This window comes from Toxorhynchites rutilus, chromosome 1 (genome assembly GCF_029784135.1).
Source record: "Toxorhynchites rutilus septentrionalis strain SRP chromosome 1, ASM2978413v1, whole genome shotgun sequence".
Taxonomy (NCBI): domain Eukaryota; kingdom Metazoa; phylum Arthropoda; class Insecta; order Diptera; family Culicidae; genus Toxorhynchites; species Toxorhynchites rutilus.
Window position 1 is genome coordinate 24976218 of NC_073744.1, and position 14052 is coordinate 24990269.

A 14052-nucleotide genomic window follows, 5' to 3' on the forward strand; every position below is an offset into this window, starting at 1 on the left:
GAAGTACTGAAATTTTATAGTATATAGAATAAATAATTTTAAAGGGTAGATTAGAAGATCAATCAATGAACAGTTCTTCGATTGGACCCATGAACGTGCGCTTAGTAAGAAAATGTGGATGTGATAACGCAAAATAAATTTTGGGCGGGACGAAGTTTGCCGGGTCAGCGAGTCTATATATATAAAATAAGGATATTTTAAATTAAAAGAAAATAAGAAAATAAGAGGTACACATATGTACGTTTCGCAGTGAAAATCATCATTTAGATCAATTGTACAGATCAGAACGATAACATACAAACTCTCTTGAAATATATTCGTTATTTTTATCAACCAAAATATTCTCTAGAAATAAATTATATGGCAGAACAACGTTCGCCAGGTCAGCTAGTTTTAGATAAAAGAAAATTGAATAGAAAAATTCAACTGTAAATGAATTGAACATGTTTTCGAACAGTATTCAAACGGCAAACCATTTGTTCATCGATTCCATTTGAGCTGACAAGCTTTCAAACACATACCAATGGAAGAATTCGGATGTTAGCAACCAGAATCGGAATGATTTATAAAAGAGACTGTTTATATCATATCAAAAATGAACAATGAATTTATTATAACGAAAGATGCTTAACTCTTAAGTAATAATCCGCTGTTGAATCAGTTGATGATACATGTACTTAGGAACAACGAATTTTGATACCACATACTATCAAAAGGGATGAAAATGGCTCTGTAGATAGAGCAACCAACCAACTGAATAGTTTGTATTCTCCATCGGTGCTCGCGATGGTATTCGCAAAATTGCGAATAAAAACAGTGTTCTTGAGCTACATGAGCACATCTTCGATTCTGGGAGTCGACCAAACAGTATCGTTTGAGCAGTTCACAGGAATAAAATGTGGAAACTAGTTGCTTTCACCGTCGTCCTTGTACAGTTGGCCTACCTGGTGGCCACATTCAGAATTCAAAATCCGGCGGAAAAACCCGGCGATAAGTTGCTGTTTGCTCACGTTGTAAGTATATATTTTGGTCGAAAACTTTCGCGCAGATTATGACTGGATGTTTTTTGCAGCTTTTCCGCCATGGAAACAGAACTCCAACCGCAAGCTATCCCACGGATCCTTGGAAGGATATCAGCAGCTGGCCGAATGACTGGGGCCAACTGACAAATGTAAGTCAACTTGTACTACATATTTTCCTACATTTGCTCGAGATGTAATACATCTCTGATACTGATCATTGCTTCAAACGCCTTTCATCCTCTATGGCCAAAAGCATTTTTCTAGAAGACGATGAAGCTTCAGGATATTATGCAACTTTCCATGGATAACCGCTGTCTGCATGTAAATAAGACAAGGGAAGAGAACAGAAGTTTCTTTCGTATTAGATTTTCATTTAAGTTTACGACCTGTTCAATGAGAGACGCAGTTTGCAGCGAAATGCGCATTCACTTTTTATTAATGAGTGTTTTTGTTTCGGGCGAAATTTCTCTTCAATATTTGTGCATATTTATATGCAGGTGTGACCAATGAAAATTTATAGACAAAAATTCCGATAAGATTTCTGAGACTACAAAATAACCATGATTAAAATGACGCTTCTAGGTTGGCAAACGAACCCATCTTCATCTCGGCCGCTGGATGCGAGAACGCTACCACAACCTGATCAGCGATCGCTACTCGCCTAATGACATCTACGTCCAGTCGACCGAGTACGACCGTGTGCTCATGAGTGCTCTGTCTAATCTCGCCGGATTGTATCCACCAAAGGGCGACGATATTTGGGACAAAAAAATCGACTGGCAACCTATTCCCGTACACCAGATTCCGAAATCGCTGGACAATATCATTGCAAGTACCAGACCTTGCCCCAAGTTCGATGCGGAGTTAAACAAGTACATGCAGGGGGAGGTCTTCCAGTCTTATAACAAATCGCTCGCCCCCGTATACGAATACTTGAGCAAGAACGCTAACATGCAAATCGATTCCTACCTGAAACTGTATGACATCTACAGCACCTTGGATATCGAGTACGAAAGCAAAGGCAGGCTTCCCGAATGGACACGGAAGGTCTACCCGGAGCCGCTGAGAAACATCTCGGCGACATTCTTCAAGCTGCACACCAGCACCGACGCGTTGAAACGTCTGAAGATCGGTCCTCTACTGAAAGAAATGGTTAACCGATTCCAGCAGAAGATCAACAAAACTCTCCAGCCAAATCGGTCCCTCTGGATCTACAGCGGACACGATACATCCGTGGTGAATCTGCTCAATGGTTTGGGAATGTTTAAAACCCACAATCCACCTTTCGCGGCGTGTGTCATGGTCGAGCTGAGAAGTGCAGCCGATGGAAAGCCGTTCGTATCGGTGTATTATAGAGACAGCGAAGCGGAACCGGAGGCGATGAGTATTCCCAACTGTGGCACGAGATGTCCGCTGGAGAAATTCGGTGAACTTTACAAGCACCTCATTCCTGATAACTGGGAGAAGGAGTGTGAACTGTAAAATAGTATGCTTGAAATAATTCTTGAATGATATTTCACTTGGCCGACATTTAGAGAATATACAATTTCCGGAAGAAAACGCCATTGTTGACTCCTCTCAAAAATGCCTCAAATCGTTTTTGTTACAGATTATTTTTGTAATAAGAAAGCTACAGGATATTTTTGAATGTATAAAACTTCGAATTGAAATAAAACACAGATAAATGGTATTAACCCATTTACGCCAAGCGTACGAAAAACCGAACAGCAACTTTGATAGTTTTTACATGGCTTTGGAAAGCAAACATAATGTAAGTTTTTGACATCAAATGATGGCTTAGTCTATTAACCAGAACTTACTATCAATTTCATTTCATTTTGTATAACTTTATTGGGCAATGAATTCGGTTTAAAGCAACAATGTGTAGAAAGTACATAACCTCACATAACCTAATAAAAAAACAAAACCTCATGAATATTTAAACTTTATTTTCAATTCATTTATTTGTAAGGCTCAATCGCATAAACTTTGTGGAGCCGCTAATTCAAGGTTTGTTTATACAAAGTTTCAACCAATTACTATGTTTAGTAGGATTCGACCGAATACTAGCGGTTTACTCGAGGTTAAAAGGGCAACAGTTTTTGTGGGACAGGACAGATTAGGGATTAGGATAAGGGTACCGTTGTCTCAACCGAGGGTTTTCGCATGCACTGTAGCATTGTGCATTCTCTTGGACTTATTTTGCCGACGTCAAAGTTGCCATTGCTGGTGTATGTGAATGTGACCATACGATTTCCATGGGAGAATATTTGAAATTTAATTCGTTTACGTTGACTTTACGGTGACGGGATGTTGTATGTGTAGCGCACTTAATACATCCGTTCCTGCCCGTTTTCAACTTATTTGGCATAAACAAGCCCGTCCCGATTTGAATCCACACCGCTTCTCGATTGGAGGCCATCGGAGCAACATCGTTGCCGGTGAGCGTCGAGCACGAATGGAATTTCTTTTTAAGACAATTGAAGGAGGACTTCTCCATGTGTTTCTTTCCACAAGGGGTAAAGGTGATTGAACTGAAGAGTTTAATTTCAACTACGGAATGGAAAGAAATGGAATGCAATGAAACTACAGTTCCGAGCAAGCTAACCAGCCCAATGAACCGAGTGGACATCATTCATTCTTAGCGCTGATTTCACCCACATATACACACACAGCTCGATACAAGAATGAAATGAATGGAAGATATTGCAATTTCGTTCACATTCGCTACACAGCCTGGAAGAAGAGGAAGCCCTCTGTATCAAAGTTTGCTGCGTGCCTGTGCCCATATGGGAGAGTATCCTGAATTTTGGAATACAGGCAAACCTTTTTTTGTGCGGGGGATAGGGACCGCACAAAAAAAAGCATAAAACAATTGTGCATAACTTCAACAGTAGCTTTAAAAAGTCGTGTTCGGTACACAATTTGAAAAAACTTTTTTTGTGCGGTAGGTAGGGACCGCATAAAAAAAGATTCCCCCAAGGGAATAACTCAAATCCATGCCATTCACCGTTCGATTTTCTTTTGTTTCCCTACTTTGCGATGGGACAATTTGGCTTTTCGGTTGCGCGTGGCTGTATTGTGTTCAAGTCATGCGCAACTCAGAGCATTTCATGGAAGGATGGGAATGATAGTGGATAATAGTGGACGCAAATATGCTTTTTTCGCACTGAAATGCATATAGACCATCGAAAAAAAACTAAATTGATGATAACTTCGTCAAATATGCTTCTTTTTACACACCGCACAAAAAAAAATCGAACAAGAACATAAAACGGCACAAATCAAAATTGCACAAAAACCGCACAAGAACAGAAAACCGCACAAAAACAATCGCACAAGTTAAAATCGCACAAAAAAAACCGCACAAAAGCAGGTTTAACTGTATTGCTATACACTGCATTTATTTAGATACAACGTATCTTTCATAAAAGTTTGAATTCAAATCCCAGTAAGAAAACCTTACTGTGGCATGTGCTGGATTTCGTACCTCTTTAAGCGGAATATAGAAGCAAACGTGTTCATAGTTTTTGGTTGATATCTGAGTGGAAAGGAGAAGAACGTAAGGGTGCGAGTTGGGTGCGTTGTTCAATCGAAAAGTGAGGACGGAACCAAATAAACGAAAAGCGCTGATAGCTTTCGACCATTCTCTTTATCAGTAATTTGTTGTAGAAGATCCAAAAGATGCTGACATATACGTGATACAAATTGAACAATTTTGAATTAAAATTTTTACTACTGAAGTAGTAAAAATAACTAAATAACCAAAATAATATTTCAAAAATTTCGATGCATTCTAAAATAATATCCGAAGTAATAAACATGCTGATTGAATAATATAATTTCGTAGTTCTACGTCGAAGATGTTGTCGTGTCCTAGGCACAACCTAATACAATTTTGCGTGCCATTTACGTTCGATTCAAGCTGTGCTTCAGTTGCTTATCGTTGAAAAGAGTGTTGGAACTTGCAGAATTCATGGCTGGTAAACAAATTTAAATTTCCATCCGAAATTTGGTGATAAAAGACTATAAGGACAATCTTCTTCTTCTTCTTCATCTTAAATGGCACTAACGTTCCTAGATGAACTTCGCCGTCTCAACATAGTATTACTTGCGTCATTTTTATTAGTACTTAGTTGATATTTCTATGATTTCTATGATTGGAAAGCTCTAGAATACGCGTGACCACAGTGCAAGTCGGAGGAAATTCCTTTGACGATCTATCAAAACCGAAAATTGCTACAAAATAAGGTATCAGTCGTGGGGTTGTACAAAAAATTTGGGCAACGTACCAGAAGCTCGTATCTGTGACTGACAGAACGCATAGAGGAGGTGCGCGTAAAACAGACCGTCGCATTGATTCAATGATCATCCGAGAAATCAAGGAAACAAGGAAAACCTTCAGCTTTCAGTATCCGACCGTACAATCAGCCGCAGGATCAGAGAACATCGGTTGCAGAGCGAGTTCGCTCGTAAACTACCATACATCCGTCCCAAAAATAAAAAAAACGCCCGACTAAAGTTCGCAAAAAAATATCTCAACAAGCCAATATATTTCTGGAAACGTCACGAATAAAAGTTTAAGATCGGTATTAAAAAACGACGAGTGAGAGTTTGGGGAACATCAGTTGAAGTGCTACTAGATCATTATCTACAGTCTACGGTAAAGCACGTAGTAGCAAAATTGGTTCAGATCAACGGCATAATGACAGCTGACGCCTACAAACGAAGGCTATTTTCCAAGTCTAAGGGGATGAAAGTTTAGGAATGGTCTGCTCAAAGTCCAGATTTGAAACCTATTGAAAATATGTGGCCTATTCTGGACAATGAAGTGAACAAAACTGGAGTAACGAGCAAAGACACGTACTTCACAGCATTATCGAGAGTCTGGAAGGAGATTAACGTACAAATTCTGAAGAAAACGAAATGAAGTGCATCCAAATTACATACAATTTATTTCGTTTTCACCGTGAGGTGACGTTCGTGATCAGGCCCATGATGATGGTTCAAGTGGTTTTTTTTTTCGTTGCGGGTCACTGTAGATAATTATAAAATTTACAACAGTTAGTATACAAAACTAGGGTTGAAATGAGAATGTCTATTTTCCTTTATATTTGTGTAGGCTGCGTTTCCCTAAAAAGTGATCAACTGTGACTGTGGCGTATCGTGTGTTCAAAGACATTTGAAATCAATATGCAACAAATAGACATATGTTACCATACGTCAACTGTCTTACCATGCCTCAAACACAAACGTTCTAAATTGCTAAAATTTTGGCCAGTCGTTCTGAAGACTAACGTGCGATTCACATACAACATCCACGTAACGATCACGTCACGCCACGTTACGTCAATCATTCTCCCATGCAATTCTTATGAAAACATTTACATACACCGGCAACGCCAACTTCGACTTCTCGTTGCTGGTGTATAAGAATTGCATGGGAGAATAAAGTGCACTACACATACATCGTCGCGTCATCGTGCAGTCAACGTAAAGGAATGAAATGTCATATATTCTCCCATGAAAATCATATGGTAGCATTCACATACACCATCACCGGTAACACTGACGTCGGCAAAATAAGTCCAAGAGAATAGTTGACAGGACGGTGACGGAACGTTGTATGTGTAGCGCACTTAATTGACGCAACGACAGAACATGAACGTGACGTGGATGTTGTATGTGAATCGCACTTAATCCTCTCAAATAGTTTTTTCAAGGCTAGAGGCGAATGAACTGAAAGTTTAAAGCCTCTATAAAACAAACGCCCAGTGAAATAGAGTGCAGCTATCAAGAAGGAGGGCGTATGGGAGTCGAAAAGAGAAGAAGCTAAAAGCACGTAGAGGAAGTGCTGGTAATACGGACAGTGGGGGAATATGGACAGGCGGTTGATTTGTATAGTTACATTTTGAATTTCAAATTTCTGTTAATGAGAACATGTTCTACATGTTATTCTATAATATTTAAACCACCCCAAGACAATGAATACTGATCAAAAGTCGAACAATTAAACAAAAACTGAAAATCATTCATGATTCCGCCTGTAGATGTAATTTTAGCGGCTTCGATATAAGCGGAAAAGTAAATCATTTTGCAAGTGGAAAATTTAAATTATTGAAATAATTATACTGATGGGGTTGAAATGGACAGTGAAATGTCCAATGCATGATGGAAAGAACATTCAACTCTACGCTTCTACTTCTACGTTTCGTATATTATAAGCCTGCCCATATTCCCCCCACTACATGTCCATTATACCCGCATCGAAATAAATGTTCTACTTTTCGGTCTAGTTTAATTTCAGTAAAAAACATTGAAAAACACTTTTTTGTAAAACATTTGGTCGAATAATACGAAAAACAGTATATTGAATTGCAAGAAACTGCATTTCAGTTTTGTAAAGCATGAGTTTCCAGCGATGTAATTGAAGTTATTTTTAACATGTCCGTTTTACCCCCACTTCCCCTATAATTTCATTTACACGCTAACTTCGAGCTATCATGTTGAATTTAACCGCATGCTCTTATTTGCATCTGTGAATTCTGTGATGGATCTTGGGTAAGGCTCGGGGCTCGTGATATGATACGATAAACACGAAATTTTATGACATAATGACATGATGTAGGCAATTTAGTTTAAATTTGGAGATATACAGAGATATTCCTATCTATATAGGAAGACTTAGTAGACAAACCCTAAATGCTTTTGGGCAACGGAATCATACTCCTGGTTTCGTTAGTCCATTGTACTGCTGGCTTTAAAAAAGTATGTGGAGACAAATAGCTTTCGCTATCGTGCTCGTACAATTGACTTACCTGGTGGCCACGCTCGGAATCAACGGTCCGGCGAAAAGACCCGGCGATAAGCTGCTCTTCGCTCACGTGGTAAGTGAAATTGACAGTAGCAAAGAAGGGAAACTAGGATCAATAAATTTTGCAGATTTACCGTCATGGCAACAGAACACCAGTCGGAACATACCCCACCGATCCGTGGAAGGATGTCAGTAACTGGCAGACTGGCCGGGGAGAACTGACAAATGTAAGTATCATCAGGTATGGGAAATAATCTACTACACGACTTCTGCGTTTTGTCTCGACCAGAATTTGGATTTGTTCAGGTTCATCGGTTTGTTCTAGGTTTATTGATTTTTAATTCAAATGTGGAACATAACGAACTTTAAAGCAACAGCTTCTTTCATATCAAATTTCTCGTTCAAGGATAGGAACACAGTGACGAACATTCTCTCTGAATGGGTATTATTGTTTCGGACTATATTTTTCTTAGAATCGGAACATGATTTTTCGACTATCCGCGTTATTCCAGTGAATATTAGAATACATTCTTACGCAATCGATGTCAATAAAAATATCTATATTAACAAATAACAAATATTTCATGAGAAAACAAATTTATCAAGATGAAGTTTTTGCTCATAGGTTGGCAAACAAACTCAACTTCTTCTGGGACGATGGTTACGGAAACGCTATAACAGCCTCATCAGCGATTTCTATTCGACGGAGGATGTCTACGTCCAGTCATCTGAGTACGATCGAACAATCATGAGTGCTTTAGCTAATCTAGCTGGATTCTATCCGCCAAAAGGTAAGGATATTTGGGACAAAACTATCGACTGGCAGCCTATTCCTGTTCATCAGATTCCAAGATCGTTGGACAACACCATTGCAAGCAGCAAACCTTGCGCCAGATACGACGAAGAGTTGAAGAGATATTTACACCGAGAGCCATTTCGGTCATATAATCGATCGATAGCCTCCGTGTATGAATACCTAAGCAAGCACACTAACATGACTGTCGATAACTATACAAGTCTGGTCACTATCTACGATGTCTTGCATATTCAGCATTTGAGCAAACTCAAGCTTCCCGAGTGGACACGGACGGTGTATCCGGAACCACTGACATGTATTTCGGCTACATTCTACAGGCTTCCCACTAGCACCATTCTGATGAAACGTCTAAGGGGCGGTCCTCTATTGAAGGAAATACTGAATCGATTCCAACAGAAGATCAACAAAACCCTGCAACCAGATCGGTCCCTCTGGATTTACAGTGGACACGACATCACCATTTTGAGCCTACTGGATGGTTTAGGAGTTCTGAAAACACACGTCCCATCGTTCGCTGCTTGTGTCATGATCGAACTGAGCACTGCGGTCGATGGGAAGCCGTTTGTATCGTTGTTTTACAAAAACAGTGACGCCGAACCAGAGACGATGGTCATTCCCAACTGTGGCACGAGATGTCCACTGCAGAAATTCGGCGAACTTTACAAGCATCTCATTTCAGAGAATTGGGAGAAAGAGTGTGCGCTGTAGATGTTAGTTGTTGTGCTGTTTGTAGAATGAAGCTTGAGTGTAGTGTCACATATGATATATTATATAATAATAATTCGAAAGAAATCGCTATTGCTGTTCCCTGAGTAATATTTCTAATAATGCCATACAAATTTTCAGTATCAGTTTTATTCATTTTTCAAGATAACATCAATAATAATAAAAGAACTTCCAATAAACAATATATTCATTCGAAACTACAGCTGCTCCGGCTTGATCTCCTTCCTAATGGGCGTCCTCCGAATGCCATGTTTTCCTCTGACGGAACAATCATCCGCATTGAGATACTCGTCGCATCGCAGATAACTAGAAGTGAAAACCGTTTGTCCGAATCCGACCATCAGCTGACTTCGGTTAACATCTTCCTACAGCTCGAACGGAAGCCATTTCTCGAGGGCAATCCGCGTGTTCTCTCGTGTTTTCGTTTCCTGAGCAGGGCCCGAAATCTTCGACGGTGAAAAATGAAGACCGGCTCTACTCCCAGTAGCTCCGCTTCGACTAGATCTGCTTCGGCAGTCACCGCCAACAAAAAAATGACTTGACCAGAAAATGAATTGACTAGCGTTGACTAGCGAGGATGACTGGTGAACTAGTCCAGTCAGTGGTTATTTTAACTGACTCGACTGATGAATACAAATATGCCTCTTCATTCAACTGACTTCAATCCACATTTCCATTTCCCCCTGACACTAATTTTGTACCCCCGTATGCAATCTTATTGTACGTCCATATAAAGAGGAACGAAAACTTGATTCCTGATGCAAAAAAGTAGTTACCCCATCAATGGACGGTTTATTTTCTACCCATCGTGAACTCATACCAACGAACATTTATCAAGTATGCTATAAAGGTCCCCGCGTTAGTATTAGTTAGTATTAGGCGTGCAAAATAGCGCACACACAGCACGCTATTTTATACGTGTGAGTAATTTTCGTATACGATACAAAAAAATCTAGCTCACCTGTAGAGAGAGGAACGAATTCGTTTAGGGGGAAGTCTCTTCAAAATGCAATGAGGACAATTCGACTGGGAAGAATGAATTGACATAGTCAAGTCGGTAGAGGGAGATAGCGACTAAACGCCCGACTGACTGTTCAGTCGGTTTGGCGGAGAAACTGCGTGAAGAAGCCAAAAGCCATCACTAACTGACTACGGATATAGTCAGTCGGTTAGTCAGCCGACTATCCTCAGTTGACCATGACTATGCTGAGCCCTGTTCTTGAGGTACCCAGCGGAGCCAGTTGGAGATGCGATAGAAGTGGGTATCGTCGCCAATAGCAGTCACACCGTTCCACGCCGAGCGCATCCACATCCACCATTTTCTTACCTACACCAGGCAGCTTCAGGAAGTCCGGTATGTCGCCGTCGTGCTCATTAAGCAGAAAACACTAAATCCTATAACTTCGCCTATTCTAAATCCTATATAAAATGGGATCAAATCACAATCATATATAATGTCAATCAAAGTAATAATACTTTGTATATATAGTATATGTATATTTGTATATACATATATACAGAATCGTATTTAATGCGAAAACGTCAGATTGGTGAAGAAAATGTCTGATATTCCCTGTTTTTCCATGACATTGTTCAAGTCCCTGATATTCTCCGATTTTCAAGGCAGTCGACAACCTATTACCTACTACGGAAAGTCGTGTTACATGCTTTGGAAAATAATTCAACAGTAATTTTTTAGAGTATTAGATCGTAATGAAGGACATATCACATCATATTATGTCCTCTATTGAAGAAAATGCTGAAGGATCAAGATGGCAAGTTTCTAGAGGAGCTTCGCCGTTTCAACGCTGTAGAGATTTCTATGCCAAATAACACGCCTTGGATGTATTTTGAGTGGGAAGCTCTATAATACGTGTGATTACAGTGCAAGTGCAAGAACATATCCGATTGCATCTCTTTCGTTTCAAGTGTACGAGTTCTCAGTACTCTAAAATTATATTTCAGATGGCCGTGCGAGCTAGCTGCTGCTCGATAATCCAAACAACCGGAGTTCGAATTCCATCGGAGCAATTTTCTTAACCATCACCACCGCTCATTTTAAGCAATTACATTCCACTTCCACTAAAAGTAAATTGCATAAATTCTCATAAATACCAATGGCGATTCGCGAGGTTAATATTTTTCGCCATTTGTTTTTTTATATGTTTGCAAGAAATCGTATGTTCATATGACAATAGTCGTATAAGGTGCACATATCAATCGTTTATTTATCCAAATTTATTCGAATGTATGTATATCGCCTCTACCTTTGCATGTATATTCCAGTATTGGTGTATCGTATACCATCCAAAATATGGGATCAATGATTATGTATATTCGCTGGTGGTGTCCAAACGCCATGAAATGCTCGATTGCACTGATATTTCTGAACTGCTGCTGCTGCTGAACCGATATAGCACTCCAACGTTTTGATTCTCAATAAAACCCAAGAGTCACGTTCACGTTTCACGTTCCAATCACGAATGACAATGCCAATGCACCCCGCCATTTCCGGCAGCATAGACATCAAACATACTTACGGTCAAATCGTTTCATTTGTTCTATTTGATCGATCACATTCGATCAATTTTATTAATGGTTAAAACATTGAAACACATTAGTTAGTATTATTGATTATTATTTTTATTTAACAACCAAACTATTGAATAAGAATATATGGCAGCAAGTTTGTTAATAAAACATGGTTTTGATGTTTCAGATAAGTACAGGAAAACCTATTTTTGTGCGGTTTTCTGTTCTTGTGTGGTATATGAAAAGAAGCATATTTGACGAATTTATTGTTCATTTAGTTTTTTTCGATGCATTTCAGGGCGAAAAAAGACGGGTGGGTAATGTCGGGGACATAACCGGAGTGACATAGGACTATACAAAGGGGACAGCCGAACCGAAGCTGCTCTGTTCTTGATGCGGGTTTTCTGATTGTCGTGAGCAGCTTTGCAAGCCAACTCGAGCACTTCGACGGCCGAAACTCTATAATCGCTGTTAGGTATACTGGTACTCCGGCACCAATCCGTTCGGCCTAGTTACCCTTGCGGAGCAATCAGTGAATGCGACCAACAGGGAACTGGAGACCTGCACGGTTCGAGTGAGACTTTGCCTTTCCCTTAACTTGTCCTCCTTTGTTACGTCCACGATGCCGATGCCGTACAACCACACGGGTTTACGGTTTGAAGGAAAATAAGATATTTTTTTGGGGTCCGCGTGTTTTATACTCTAGCGGTACACACTCACAGGATAGAGACAAATCGGCAGACTCAGCCAGAGGGGCGAGTCCAACGAGACGAACGAATGAGCTTTAAAAGGAAGCGATGGCAAAAAATACATTAGAGGCGAATGAACTGCAAAGTTTAAAGCCTCTTAAAAACAAAGAAAGAAAGAAAGAAAAATACATTCATTACGATTTGTTCGCTCGTTGGATTCACATGCAGGCTAAAAAGGGTCCTTTTCAGGATCACAAAATTATCTTCAATCTAAAGAGTTTATGGTTTTGTTATCACTCGATATCCCCATCTTGTTCGGCTAAACCTTTCTGTTTAGCGATTGCATTTGCCACTCGCCACAGCTTTCACAGTTGGAAAATTTCTTCCCATCCAGCTTGTGACATATTTTACAGTAAATTACATTCAATGGCACGTCGCATTACCACCACTCAGTATCGGATTGGAGGTAATTTTAACCTGTAATTGAACATTTGCGATGACAGTGGTACAGTGTCAACTTTCAATGTGGGGTCATAATTTGGACCCGAACTCTATATTTACAAAAATGTCCAACTAAATATGTCGCATTACAGGTCCGTCCAATTAGCTAAATGTCGAGATAAGTGTAAATTACTGTACTTTCAATCTAGAAGCAATTTAAGAATTGGTGAAAATCAATAAGCTCAGAACAACTGCCAACTTCACATACTCATCATATCCTGGCAAACAAATTATGAAAAAATCAATTTGTGTTTTATTATTAGTTTGGATATTGTTTTAGAAAGCATTGAACTGTATTTCCTAAACTCTTTTTTGGAAGGTTTAATGGCCCTGAAAAGCGCCTTGTTTTATGGAATGGTTCCAATTTAGAAAACTTAGTACTCGTGGTTTTGAAAAAAACCATTTTGAACGCCCTCGAAGCCGCCTTGTTCTGAATTTGCCACCAAAGCAGTTTGTATAAAGAACAAACTTTTTTCTTCTGCTACCTGATGCCGTTTTGCGATTGCGTTTGCCACTCGCCACTCGCTGCAACTGCCTGTTGTCTTGATGTCCACCGAACCGAATGTGTTCTGTTCCGAATGCGGGTTTTCTTATCGTCGCGAGCAGCTTTGCCAGCTAACTCGATCACTTCGGCGGCCGAAACTATATAACGCCGGCTAGGTGGACTGGTGCACTGGTACTAACGCGCTCGGCCTAGCTACCCTTGCGGGGAACTCCAGATCAACACGGTTCGAGCGGGATTTTGCCTTTCCCTTCACTTTTCCTCCTTTACCATGTCCAGACATGGCTGCTTGGGTTGGTTTGTTGATGTGTTGTGATGCGAACCGATGTGGTGTACGGTTTGAATGAGAATGATCGTTACGGCAGCGAAGCGGGGATTTTTAAGCTGACTGGCTGGCTCGAGAATTACGCATGTGTGAGACTGCGACCAATGTTTCGTTCATTTTTTTC

The 14052-nt window shown here is 40.0% G+C and overlaps 2 protein-coding genes across 2 annotated transcripts; both read left to right on the forward strand.

The window, feature by feature from the left end:
* The first annotated feature begins 864 nt into the window (after window positions 1-864).
* On the forward strand, window positions 865-2709 carry LOC129761759 (testicular acid phosphatase homolog). Its single transcript, XM_055759508.1, has 3 exons — window positions 865-1013; window positions 1073-1171; window positions 1605-2709. The coding sequence occupies exons 1-3, from the start codon at window positions 897-899 to the stop codon at window positions 2502-2504; spliced, it is 1116 nt and encodes a 371-aa protein (XP_055615483.1). The 5' UTR covers window positions 865-896; the 3' UTR covers window positions 2505-2709.
* A 5048-nt stretch (window positions 2710-7757) lies between these two features.
* LOC129779991 (testicular acid phosphatase homolog) lies at window positions 7758-9361 on the forward strand. Its single transcript, XM_055787816.1, has 3 exons — window positions 7758-7909; window positions 7965-8063; window positions 8462-9361. Exons 1-3 carry the CDS (start codon window positions 7793-7795, stop codon window positions 9359-9361), a joined length of 1116 nt encoding a protein of 371 aa, XP_055643791.1. The 5' UTR covers window positions 7758-7792.
* Window positions 9362-14052: the final 4691 nt, after the last annotated feature.